Source organism: Leptonotus elevatus, chromosome 1, assembly GCF_054856555.1.
Source record: "Leptonotus elevatus isolate MCC_2025b chromosome 1, RoL_Lele_1.0, whole genome shotgun sequence".
NCBI lineage: Eukaryota > Metazoa > Chordata > Actinopteri > Syngnathiformes > Syngnathidae > Leptonotus > Leptonotus elevatus.
The window spans coordinates 48,599,412-48,611,911 of record NC_141239.1 but is presented as its reverse complement, the minus strand read 5'-3'; the positions used below and the strand labels follow the sequence as shown (position 1 = coordinate 48,611,911).

Sequence of the window (12,500 nt, the reverse complement as noted above, 5' to 3'; positions counted from 1 at the left end):
GAGGAGCTCAGGAACATACAGGTTAGTCGGGCTAGGGGGGCGGCACTTAGATCCAAGGCCCAGTATGCGGTAGAGGGGGAGCGCTCCACAGCTTTCTTTTTTGGCTTGGAAAAGTCCAGGCAGAGCAAGCTATATTTGGACGGCCTGTTGGACGAATCAGGTAAACTTCATAGTGATTTGGATGAAATTCTGGATATTGTAGGTAGGTTTTATTCCGATTTATTTGATGGTGAAAGGATCAACGAAGTAAGCTGTAGTAAGGCACTAGGTGCGCTTGATGTGTCTCTTAGCTCTAGTGACGCTGACAGCTGTGACCTGCCTATTTCCTTAGTAGAGGTTTTAGCAGCAATTAGGGGTCTCAATGCCTGTAAAAGTCCAGGAGAGGATGGTTTGAGTGCAGAGTTTTATAGTGCTTTTGCTCACAGGTTAGCCCCGATTCTCCATACTCTCTTTAGCGATTTTGAGAGAGAGGGTCGAGTTTCGGACTCCTTTTCTCTGAGCATTGTGACTTTGGTTTTTAAGAAGGGTGATAAGCGGTGCCTGGCCAATTACAGACCAATAAGTCTTCTTAACACTGATTACAAAATATTGGCAAAAGTATTGGCGCATAGGTTGAAAGGTGTGATTGGTAAAGTGGTTGCAGGTACACAGGCGTATTGTGTCCCGGGGCGGGACATTTCTGACACAATACTCTCCTTAAAGTATTTGTTGAAGGAGATGCATGTCTCTGGTGGGATTCACGTTTCAGTGGATTTCAGTAAAGCATTTGATAGAGTCGAGCATTGTTTTCTTTACCGCGTTTTGGAGAAATTTGGTTTTAAAAATGGTTTTGTAAACTGGATTAAGCTTTTGTATTCCAGTGCGGTTAGACGTGTAAAATGTAATGGACTCCTGTCGGATAGCTTCCCTTTGCGGAGGTCGGTAAGGCAGGGGTGTCCTTTGAGTGCACTTCTCTATAGCATAGTGGCCGAGCCTTTGGCCGCTATGCTCAAGAGGGACGGGGCTGTGCATGGAATCGTGAGTCCATCTGGTAGGGAATATAAGATTTTTCAATATGCGGATGATACCAATTTGGTTTTGCGCGATGTGGGGAGCCTCAATGTGGCTCTCCACATCCTAAATGTCTATTGCCTTGCCTCAGGAGCAAAGATCAATTTTGATAAGACGTCTGTGTCCTACTGCGGAGGCATTGTGGCCCCACCGAATGTTTGGGGCGTCAGGGACGCAGGGGATTCTTACAGGGTTCTTGGTGTGCCCTTGGGTAGGGATGAGGTGACCTGTCGTGATTGTTTGTGGGCTGGCCTGTATAGTAGTGTGTGTACTGTTAGAGTAGACAATATTAAGTATTGTACTCTTTGCGTGTTCAATTAACTGAATGGTGAGATTCTGTTGAAGAAGTTCCTTTGCAAAGGTTTTAATTACCAGAAGCTTCTGGTCGCACATTTAAAGTCACCCAAACGGTGGTCCGTTCAAATGTGGCTCCTTCCTCTTGGCTCACATCGTTATTTATTCACAAAGAGGGTTCATAAAAAGGTCAGCCCACAACACACCTGGTTACAACTGAATACAAGAGAATCCGTTCCCATGGGTATAAATCAGATTAAAAGAATACAATAATAATAAGCCTGACTCCCTTCCCCGGAACCTCCCTCTGATTACGAATGAATACAGACCTGTTGCTCTTTCTCATGAAAGTAACACAGATAAGAATATAGGTCTATTCATACAGCCATACTGAGTTAACATAATTATAAACGGCTAAAATATAATTTAAAACTGAAAAACAATGTTAATAACTTAACAATCCCTCATTTAAGCTCATAAGAGCTCAACACATTAAAACATTTTTTTTTTCAATAGTTGTGTGGTAAAAATAATTATCCTTAAAACATCCCTTTAGCAGAAGAGGAGATAATTTAGCAATCATGACATTAAAAAAACAATTTGATACATTTAAAAGATTTTTAGTGAAATAAGCATAGCATATGTGAGGCTTAACATAAAATGTTGTTCATTAAAAAGTGTCGCAATGTATCGGCAGACGAATATGTGTTCTTTGAAGCCATCTTGTGATGAAGTTCTTTGAAGGTCTTTTTAATGAAAAGAGTGTCGCAATAGTTCGTCTCTTCTTTAAGAATTTGGGGTAGACTACCCAAATTCTTCGATTTGTCACCTGGGATTATTCTGCCCAAAATGTGACTGATCAAAGGAATGATTGCCCAAAAAAAGGCACTTGCTCTTGATCCGTTGACTGATGTCCTCAAACGGCAGCTCCGGAACCGGGCACGGATTCAGCTGACGTGGCTCCAGGTCGGAGGTGATAAGATTGATGCTCCAGTTGTGGAATTTCGTCTCTCCTTTCAACCTGAGAGCATCAGTTGATGAGATGGCCGAGCCTGGCACGTCTCCTTTCCAGTTGTGGAATTTCTCCTCATCAACCCCCTGGGGCCGTTCTCCTGAGTGCAGAAACTTTTCATTTTTAGTTTCTCATAAACTCACATAAATTTTATTTGGAGGAAAAAACCCTGATAGTTTTTGTTAGTTGGGATTAGTAAATGTTATTTGATTAAGATCCGTAGGTCCTGTGCTGTTGGAACAGGAAAAGATCTATTTTTGTGACATTAAAATAGAGCCCAGCCCTTGATTGAGTTGAATGACATTCGCTCATTCATTAATATAAGACAGAGCTTATAAATATTTATTTTTCAAATAGGTTTTGTTCAATAATAGGTAATTTTTTACCATGACTAAATTTGTTCTAAATTTTCATAACTGTGCCTTTCATATCTTTTATTCTCTTCCCAGAATCCCATGACCGGCCGAATCCTGGCATGCTGGGAAAAACTCACATATATTCATATTATCTATACTCTTTTGCAAACACTGGGCTCCAAACATTACATTTTTCAAATATGATTCTGAGATAAAAGATATAATATAATATAATTACCTTCATTCGGCGAATATGTATTATTGTCCTTGCTTGCTTCAGACTTACTTTGCGATCGATTTCCTCTGATAGATTTCTTCATATTCAAACTGTGAATGATCATTTTCAAACTCATCCTGTCAATTGGAGTGTAGGCCGATACCCCACAACCTTTTTAATTTCGTTTTTAAGTTTGATTTTAATTTTCTAACTCATCTACATTGGTTAAATTCTTAAACATAAACTCCCTCATTTGACAAAGATCCACTGATTTTTTCAAACACGTCAAGATAAAGGGAGGACAAAATAAAAACCTCATGACTCAAAAGACGTCATAAATAACTCAACCCTCTAAATCAGGCTATGAGATAAACAAAAGAGCTACAAAACACTATAAAACTGAGCATAAGCAGATACAACTTAAGACACTAATATATGATGACTTTGGGGCCATAAAAAATAGAGGTAACCATATTACTCTAATTCTCCTAGAGTCCCGAAAATTATTTAAACTGCCAATCAACCTCACCTCTTTTATAGATTAGTGGGGCGGAGGATAAAATCACACAAAATTTACAAATATCTACCATTTCCTAGATTTAATCAAACTAAAAATCATCTTCAAACTGCTAATCTTTCACATATTAGCGGGGCTCATAAAAAACACAGCACACAAAATATTTCTGGGATTTATAAATCACAGTGCTGTTAAAAAAAAAAAAAAAAAATCAAATTTAGCCATCAAACTCTTAGTTAGTCTTTTACTTGTTACTACTCATTTTATTCTATTATTTATTTTATACTATAGCTGGAGCTGGACGAAGTCCAAAAAAGTTCCTCACGGGGAAAATAAAAATATATCATATCATAACATATTAATAAAATTCCCATTGTACCAATTCAGAAACTGATTCTCCCAAAAATATAGGCAAAAATTTAGTAGGCTATAGATTGAAATAAATTTTCTCAATCCCTCATTTCAAATTTACATATGTCGTTTTCAATTTCCCAAAATATCTTGCTATAGATCACAGTTCCCCACTCAACACATTAAAAATGCCTTGCATATCACTATGTAGCATTTTACTGAATGGATCACATCTCATTCCGACCACCAACTTTCTCAGTCCAGACCCCCAGCAAAAGGCAGGACGGCAGCTGTTGTCAATGTTCAGTCCTGGCCAGCATGGCGGCTGTTGTGGCAGCAATGTTCAGAGCAGGCATTTAGATTTCCTCCGGATGCAAAACAGCCATAGGGGAGAAGTCACTAGAATGAGGCGTATACACAGTCACTGGGCATTGAGGAATTTGAACATCATGTTTTTCTTAGGCACAGGACGAGAAGACTGTTGCTCTGCGGCTTTAGACCTTTGATCTCTGCCACATCCATTCAGACGCTGTCTGCAATGTGGATCCGATGACACACAGTCTTTCTGAGAGCTCACCTGATCAAAAAATGCACATTCGTTGATACAATGCTTTAAAAATGCCAGACTGAGGATATGGGATCATAGCAAGACAGTTCACTCCCTGCTTTCTCAAAAATGTTTCGTAAAAAACACAGCCTCTTTATTCATTTCTCTTTTTTTTTTTTCAATACCCCTTCAAATAGCTACTAGCCATACAACGTATCAGCAGCTGGGGCGCATCCCGTTCGCAGTTTGTAATCAGTGAAGGCCATCAAACCCTCATCTGCCTTGGAACTCAAACATCAGTTTCTGAAATGACACACTCAGAGAAAAAACAAATATTAAAAATCATTATCAACATGTCAATTTCAAAAACATTCATAACTCCTTATTCAACTATCTTACTTCCAGCCACAGCTATAAAGATGTAGGCATAATTATATCAACTCTCAAACAAAATGCCATTATTTTATCATTACTCTTTATTCATTTGTCCCGAAAAGGGAAAGTTAACAAATTAACCATCGTCATCAATCATTAAAGTGTAAAGATTTATTAGCTCAGTCAAATACTATTACTTATTTTATATTGTTTATCATTCCTCTCTTACCATTTTGACAAAAAAAGAGTCCCATTACGAGGACACATTATGCTCACAGCGCACAGCTCAGCCCCCACCTTTTTTTCTAACCTAGAAACGGGGGAAGGGGGGGAGGGGAGGAATCTTAACATTATAAATCGCAAAACCTATTTTATCATATTCCCATTAATAAAACAAACGCCACTATCACAACAGTATCATCTCACACAAAACAACACCAAACTTAGTTAAAATATTAAAGAAAAACAAACAAAATCCCCATATGCACACTTCTCACTTACAAACCCCCACCTTTTTTTTTAAGCTAGGTCACACACTCAAATGCATACGCACACACTCTTCAGTCATTATAAAAAAATATATATTGTTATTCCTTCAATTCGTTGTCTACAAATCTTATAGCATTTAAACTGCAGTTTTATACGGTAATTTCAGTAAACGGGTAACTTTGAAAAACCCATCCGTAAACTGCTTCACAAATGCTGGAGTCATTTTAGCATCAAATTCAGCCTTTTTCCATTACCAACAAAGAAAATACAAAAGTCTGACATACCATTTTGTCCAGCGAAAGCTTTGTATACAATCGATCCATAGTTCGTTTTTTCATTGTTCATCGACGCTTTTATTTTTCGCTAAACCGGAAGCGCATTCAGGACAAACCATTCTGTATCCGGGTCGAAATCGCCTCCATTTTTGTTTGTAGTTTTTGATGTATACATTCGGTTTTAAAACAGTGACGTCTCACTTTTAGTATTAATAGTTCAATATGTTAACACATATGGCCACACACAGACAGACATAAGAATTACGTGACCTCTCGTTTATACACAGCGGTTACCCAATCCCGCTGAGCTAAACTGTTCTCCATACATTGCAAAATTTCTGCAAGGCGCTCATTTTCAAAATAAAATGTCACGTACCATCGAATTTAACCGTAGAACAAAAGGTATTCATACGGAAATCCTGACCCCAAAACTACAAAAGTAGGAACGCCAAAACTGAAATAAAATCTTTCACGTAATCTCTCGATTGCAAATACAGTGATACAAAAATCCAATCATCGCTGTAATCAACCTGGACCCCTTTCTGTTCAATTTCAAACAGGCGCTTTTTCAAATAAAAGACATATTACGTGTTTAGGACGTTTTCACACCAAGAGCCATGAACAATTATGTTACTTAGTCCTCAAATCCGGCCAAAACTGCTTAAAAAAACAGAAGCGCGTACCATAATCTTCGCAATCCTTAGTAACAAGAAGGACTTGTTACGTCATCCGGCAAACCCTTTTATATATTATGGTCTAAGGATTCTTCATAGCGTTGACGAAAAACAAAACAAATCAAAAAATTAACCGCTATTTCTTCCTGTACAAAAAAGCTTCATCACTTCGAGTCTGCATTACGTCACCTTCAAATGCACCACTCCACGACGTGTTTAGTTCAATATCGTCGGAATTATCACAACTCACAATAGAACGACATCAAACTACACTCGTTCACACAGATCTCTTTTAAAATTTAGATAATTTGCAAGACGAAAAAACCAGCTGCAGCGGACCAGACAGACAAAACTTCTTCTACGTGGATAAAGATCTCCACTTACCGTACTTTATTTATTTAGGCCTAGAAGTTCCGCCCGTCTTTGAACGCCGCAGCCTGTTCCACGTCAGAATAACACCGTCCGTTTGGTTCAACGGAGGAGACCATTCGTTATAATTCAGCGTCGGCGGTCACCATTTGTTAGAGTAGACAATATTAAGTATTGTACTCTTTGCGTGTTCAATTAACTGAATGGTGAGATTCTGTTGAAGAAGTTCCTTTGCAAAGGTTTTAATTACCAGAAGCTTCTGGTCGCACATTTAAAGTCACCCAAACGGTGGTCCGTTCAAATGTGGCTCCTTCCTCTTGGCTCACATCGTTATTTATTCACAAAGAGGGTTCATAAAAAGGTCAGCCCACAACACACCTGGTTACAACTGAATACAAGAGAATCCGTTCCCATGGGTATAAATCAGATTAAAAGAATACAATAATAATAAGCCTGACTCCCTTCCCCGGAACCTCCCTCTGATTACGAATGAATACAGACCTGTTGCTCTTTCTCATGAAAGTAACACAGATAAGAATATAGGTCTATTCATACAGCCATACTGAGTTAACATAATTATAAACGGCTAAAATATAATTTAAAACTGAAAAAAAATGTTAATAACTTAACAGTACCCGAATGAATCTATGGAAAACGCGTGGTCTTCACTTGAAAGGTAGGGTGTTGGTTGTTAATGCACTGTGTTTGTCTAAGCTAGTTCATGCTCTTACTGTGTATGACTTGCCGGGGGTGTTTGCAAATAAATTTAGCGTTGCTGTCAGTAAATTTATCTGGCGGCGAGAGAGTGCACCTGTGGCACATAATGTTTTGGTTGGTCAGTATGATCGGGGAGGGCTTAAACTGATCGACTTGGTGGTTAGGAAGCATGCTCTGCGTCTCAAATTGATTAAAAAGTTCCTCGACACCAGATTCGATGCGGCGTGGAAGGACTTTTTTGCATCGCAGGTTGAAAAGTTGGGTGAGTATGGTGTTTATAATTTGTGTATGCTTCCCCAGAGGACTGCCCTGGATCTGGTCCCGCCTTTTGAGAGGGAAGTGTTCGAGGCGTGGGCTAGACTTCGGCCGTTTGTAGTGGCGGCCCCTTGCTCCTTGTGGCAGCTAGGGCAAATGCCTTTACGTTTTAATCCTGACATGCTCTCTGATCCTCCTGGGAGGAGGGAGAGCATGTTCAGCGGGTTTTTTGAAAGGGCAGGTATAAAACGGGTTGGGCAGTTGTTAGATTTTGAAGGTGGGATCGATGTGGATTTTATCAGGGGTAGTTTTAGTAGGGTGGGTCTTAGGTTTAGGAGGACCGAAGTGGTGAGAAAGGTGAGTGATATACAGGTGTGTATCTTGAGAAGGTGGGGCACACTCTATGAGAGAGCACAGCCAGTTCAGGAAGCATATGAGGGAGGGATTGGCGGTCAATTTGGGCAAATGTTTATAATTGGTATACCCCACCCCAAGTTAGTAATTTTGCTTTTAAATTGAGACATCGACTCGTTTTTACATGTCTTATGTTGCACAGCATTCAACCTGACAGGTTTAGTCGGAATTGTCCAGTGTGCGGAGGAGTTCCAGAAGATTTGCTCCACCTAATGTTCCGGTGTCCGGTGGTGCGGCGCTTCTGGACCCGGCTGCAGGACCTCCTCGTCAGGAGATTGGGACTGAGACTCCCACCACCGGCGGTCGATGTGGAGGACATGGACGAGCCCTGGTTCCTGTTTTTCGGGCCCATCTGTCGGGATGTCCGGAGAGCTGATTCGACTGACAGAATCAACTGGGAGGCTCTTCATCTATGCCTGTCCTTCGGGAGATATGCTGTTTACCTGGTGCGCAACATACACCTCTATGACGCCAGGACTGCTGACCACTGGGCTGTCTTTGCGAGACTTTTGGCAGCCCATATCCGCCATCTCCATGCTGTCAGAGAGCACGAGTTTGTCAACACTTTTTTCCAACGTAATGATTTATTTTCTTTGGATACATGTGGACACCCCAAGCTGAACATTTGAGGACTTCCCGCCCTCTGGTGGTTTTCCCCCAAACCTCGGCGAATTTCCCCAGTCATTATTATAACATTTAGTTTTGGTTACCTTTGATGTTTTTAAATTGTGCCTAGTTTGACAATGATATGTTTTTGGTGGGATTGAAAATGATTGTATTATTTCTGTGTTGAATTTTTATAATAAAAAAGAAAAAAAAAAAAAAAAGAACGCCCGATCTCGTCCGATCTCGGAAGCTAAGCAGGGTCGGGCCTGGTTAGTACTTGGATGGGAGACCGCCTGGGAATACCAGGTGCTGTAAGCTTTTTTTTTTTTTTTTTGCACCTCCGTCGCAAAAGTAAACTTTCACAAAATAATTCCAGTTTGCTAGCTACTTGCTAGCAGACAGCCACACGCTAAACTGACAGGATGAGAGCTGAAAATGCTGTCAAAATGCTTTTTCCACCCCAAGTTGGGACGAGTGTAATCTTTAAAAGAGTCAACTGTGGGCTTTTTCTCGGCTTACGGCCATACTACCCTGAGAACGCCCGATCTCGTCCGATCTCGGAAGCTAAGCAGGGTCGGGCCTGGTTAGTACTTGGATGGGAGACCGCCTGGGAATACCAGGTGTTGTAAGCTTTTTTTTTTTTTTTTTTGCACCTTTTTTTGCACCTCCGTCGCAAAAGTAAACTTTCACAAAATAATTCCAGTTTGCTAGCTACTTGCTAGCAGACAGCCACACGCTAAACTGACAGGATGAGAGCTGAAAATGCTGTCAAAATGCTTTTTCCACCCCAAGTTGGGACGAGTGTAATCTTTAAAAGAGTCAACTGTGGGCTTTTTCTCGGCTTACGGCCATACTACCCTGAGAACGCCCGATCTCGTCCGATCTCAGAAGCTAAGCAGGGTCGGGCATGGTTAGTACTTGGATGGGAGACCGCATGGGAATACCAGGTGCTGTAAGCTTTTTTTTTTTTTTTTTTTGCACCTCCGTCGCAAAAGTAAACTTTCACAAAATAATTCCAGTTTGCTAGCTACTTGCTAGCAGACAGCCACACGCTAAACTGACAGGATGAGAGCTGAAAATGCTGTCAAAATGCTTTCTCCACCCCAATCTGGGACGAGTGTAATCTTTAAAAGAGTCAACTGTGGGCTTCTTCTCGGCTTACGGCCATACTACCCTGAGAACGCCCGATCTCGTCCGATCTCGGAAGCTAAGCAGGGTCGGGCCTGGTTAGTACTTGGATGGGAGACCGCCTGGGAATACCAGGTGCTGTAAGCTTTTTTTTTTTTTTTTTTGCACCTCCGTCGCAAAAGTAAACTTTCACAAAATAATTCCAGTTTGCTAGCTACTTGCTAGCAGACAGCCACACGCTAAACTGACAGGATGAGAGCTGAAAATGCTGTCAAAATGCTTTTTCCACCCAAAGTTGGGACGAGTGTAATCTTTAAAAGAGTCAACTGTGGGCTTTTTCTCGGCTTACGGCCATACTACCCTGAGAACGCCCGATCTCGTCCGATCTCGGAAGCTAAGCAGGGTCGGGCCTGGTTAGTACTTGGATGGGAGACCGCCTGGGAATACCAGGTGCTGTAAGCTTTTTTTTTTTTTTTTTGCACCTCCGTCGCAAAACTAAACTTTCACAAAATAATTCCAGTTTGCTAGCTACTTGCTAGCAGACAGCCACACGCTAAACTGACAGGATGAGAGCTGAAAATGCTGTCAAAATGCTTTTTCCACCCAAAGTTGGGACGAGTGTAATCTTTAAAAGAGTCAACTGTGGGCTTTTTCTCGGCTTACGGCCATACTACCCTGAGAACGCCCGATCTCGTCCGATCTCGGAAGCTAAGCAGGGTCGGGCCTGGTTAGTACTTGGATGGGAGACCGCCTGGGAATACCAGGTGCTGTAAGCTTTTTTTTTTTTTTTTTGCACCTCCGTCGCAAAAGTAAACTTTCACAAAATAATTCCAGTTTGCTAGCTACTTGCTAGCAGACAGCCACACGCTAAACTGACAGGATGAGAGCTGAAAATGCTGTCAAAATGCTTTTTCCACCCCAAGTTGGGACGAGTGTAATCTTTAAAAGAGTCAACTGTGGGCTTTTTCTCGGCTTACGGCCATACTACCCTGAGAAAGCCCGATCTCGTCCGATCTCGGAAGCTAAGCAGGGTCGGGCCTGGTTAGTACTTGGATGGGAGACCGCCTGGGAATACCAGGTGCTGTAAGCTTTTTTTTTTTTTTTTTGCACCTCCGTCGCAAAAGTAAACTTTCACAAAATAATTCCAGTTTGCTAGCTACTTGCTAGCAGACAGCCACACGCTAAACTGACAGGATGAGAGCTGAAAATGCTGTCAAAATGCTTTTTCCACCCCAAGTTGGGACGAGTGTAATCTTTAAAAGAGTCAACTGTGGGCTTTTTCTCGGCTTACGGCCATACTACCCTGAGAACGCCCGATCTCGTCCGATCTCGGAAGCTAAGCAGGGTCGGGCCTGGTTAGTACTTGGATGGGAGACCGCCTGGGAATACCAGGTGCTGTAAGCTTTTTTTTTTTTTTTTTTTGCACCTCCGTCGCAAAAGTAAACTTTCACAAAATAATTCCAGTTTGCTAGCTACTTGCTAGCAGACAGCCACACGCTAAACTGACAGGATGAGAGCTGAAAATGCTGTCAAAATGCTTTTTCCACCCCAATCTGGGACGAGTGTAATCTTTAAAAGAGTCAACTGTGGGCTTTTTCTCGGCTTACGGCCATACTACCCTGAGAACGCCCGATCTCGTCCGATCTCGGAAGCTAAGCAGGGTCGGGCCTGGTTAGTACTTGGATGGGAGACCGCCTGGGAATACCAGGTGTTGTAAGCTTTTTTTTTTTTTTTTTTGCACCTTTTTTTGCACCTCCGTCGCAAAAGTAAACTTTCACAAAATAATTCCAGTTTGCTAGCTACTTGCTAGCAGACAGCCACACGCTAAACTGACAGGATGAGAGCTGAAAATGCTGTCAAAATGCTTTTTCCACCCCAATCTGGGACGAGTGTAATCTTTAAAAGAGTCAACTGTGGGCTTTTTCTCGGCTTACGGCCATACTACCCTGAGAACGCCCGATCTCGTCCGATCTCGGAAGCTAAGCAGGGTCGGGCCTGGTTAGTACTTGGATGGGAGACCGCCTGGGAATACCAGGTGCTGTAAGCTTTTTTTTTTTTTTTGCACCTCCGTCGCAAAAGTAAACTTTCACAAAATAATTCCAGTTTGCTAGCTACTTGCTAGCAGACAGCCACACGCTAAACTGACAGGATGAGAGCTGAAAATGCTGTCAAAATGCTTTTTCCACCCCAATCTGGGACGAGTGTAATCTTTAAAAGAGTCAACTGTGGGCTTTTTCTCGGCTTACGGCCATACTACCCTGAGAACGCCCGATCTCGTCTGATCTCGGAAGCTAAGCAGGGTCGGGCCTGGTTAGTACTTGGATGGGAGACCGCCTGGGAATACCAGGTGCTGTAAGCTTTTTTTTTTTTTTTTTTGCACCTCCGTCGCAAAAGTAAAATTTCACAAAATAATTCCAGTTTGCTAGCTACTTGCTAGCAGACAGCCACACGCTAAACTGACAGGATGAGAGCTGAAAATGCTGTCAAAATGCTTTTTCCACCCCAATCTGGGACGAGTGTAATCTTTAAAAGAGTCAACTGTGGTCTTTTTCTCGGCTTACGGCCATACTACCCTGAGAACGCCCGATCTCGTCCGATCTCGGAAGCTAAGCAGGGTCGGGCCTGGTTAGTACTTGGATGGGAGACCGCCTGGGAATACCAGGTGTTGTAAGCTTTTTTTTTTTTTTTTTGCACCTTTTTTTGCACCTCCGTCGCAAAAGTAAACTTTCACAAAATAATTCCAGTTTGCTAGCTACTTGCTAGCAGACAGCCACACGCTAAACTGACAGGATGAGAGCTGAAAATGCTGTCAAAATGCTTTTTCCACCCCAATCTGGGACGAGTGTAATCTTTA

The 12,500-nt window shown here is 41.8% G+C and overlaps 1 protein-coding gene and 11 non-coding genes across 12 annotated transcripts; all 12 read left to right on the top strand.

Moving 5' to 3' along the window:
* The first annotated feature begins 7,165 nt into the window (after nt 1–7,165).
* Nucleotides 7,166–8,125, top strand: LOC147183277 (uncharacterized). Its single transcript, XM_086082552.1, has 2 exons — nt 7,166–7,976; nt 8,055–8,125. Exons 1-2 carry the CDS (start codon nt 7,166–7,168, stop codon nt 8,123–8,125), a joined length of 882 nt encoding a protein of 293 aa, XP_085938678.1.
* A 906-nt stretch (nt 8,126–9,031) lies between these two features.
* Nucleotides 9,032–9,150, top strand: LOC147183276 (5S ribosomal RNA). The gene has a single exon (XR_015091669.1). It is a non-coding gene; the product is annotated as a 5S ribosomal RNA (ribosomal RNA).
* Nucleotides 9,151–9,358: 208 nt separating this feature from the next.
* On the top strand, nt 9,359–9,477 carry LOC147183275 (5S ribosomal RNA). Its single transcript, XR_015092716.1, has one exon. It is a non-coding gene; the product is annotated as a 5S ribosomal RNA (ribosomal RNA).
* A 197-nt stretch (nt 9,478–9,674) lies between these two features.
* Nucleotides 9,675–9,793, top strand: LOC147183274 (5S ribosomal RNA). The gene has a single exon (XR_015093719.1). It is a non-coding gene; the product is annotated as a 5S ribosomal RNA (ribosomal RNA).
* Nucleotides 9,794–9,989: 196 nt separating this feature from the next.
* Nucleotides 9,990–10,108, top strand: LOC147183273 (5S ribosomal RNA). The gene has a single exon (XR_015093717.1). It is a non-coding gene; the product is annotated as a 5S ribosomal RNA (ribosomal RNA).
* A 195-nt stretch (nt 10,109–10,303) lies between these two features.
* Nucleotides 10,304–10,422, top strand: LOC147183272 (5S ribosomal RNA). Its single transcript, XR_015093716.1, has one exon. It is a non-coding gene; the product is annotated as a 5S ribosomal RNA (ribosomal RNA).
* Nucleotides 10,423–10,617: 195 nt separating this feature from the next.
* LOC147183271 (5S ribosomal RNA) lies at nt 10,618–10,736 on the top strand. The gene has a single exon (XR_015091923.1). It is a non-coding gene; the product is annotated as a 5S ribosomal RNA (ribosomal RNA).
* A 195-nt stretch (nt 10,737–10,931) lies between these two features.
* Nucleotides 10,932–11,050, top strand: LOC147183270 (5S ribosomal RNA). The gene has a single exon (XR_015093715.1). It is a non-coding gene; the product is annotated as a 5S ribosomal RNA (ribosomal RNA).
* Nucleotides 11,051–11,247: 197 nt separating this feature from the next.
* Nucleotides 11,248–11,366, top strand: LOC147183269 (5S ribosomal RNA). Its single transcript, XR_015091668.1, has one exon. It is a non-coding gene; the product is annotated as a 5S ribosomal RNA (ribosomal RNA).
* A 208-nt stretch (nt 11,367–11,574) lies between these two features.
* Nucleotides 11,575–11,693, top strand: LOC147183268 (5S ribosomal RNA). Its single transcript, XR_015093714.1, has one exon. It is a non-coding gene; the product is annotated as a 5S ribosomal RNA (ribosomal RNA).
* A 193-nt stretch (nt 11,694–11,886) lies between these two features.
* On the top strand, nt 11,887–12,005 carry LOC147183267 (5S ribosomal RNA). The gene has a single exon (XR_015091425.1). It is a non-coding gene; the product is annotated as a 5S ribosomal RNA (ribosomal RNA).
* A 196-nt stretch (nt 12,006–12,201) lies between these two features.
* On the top strand, nt 12,202–12,320 carry LOC147183266 (5S ribosomal RNA). Its single transcript, XR_015091667.1, has one exon. It is a non-coding gene; the product is annotated as a 5S ribosomal RNA (ribosomal RNA).
* The last annotated feature ends 180 nt before the right edge of the window (nt 12,321–12,500 follow it).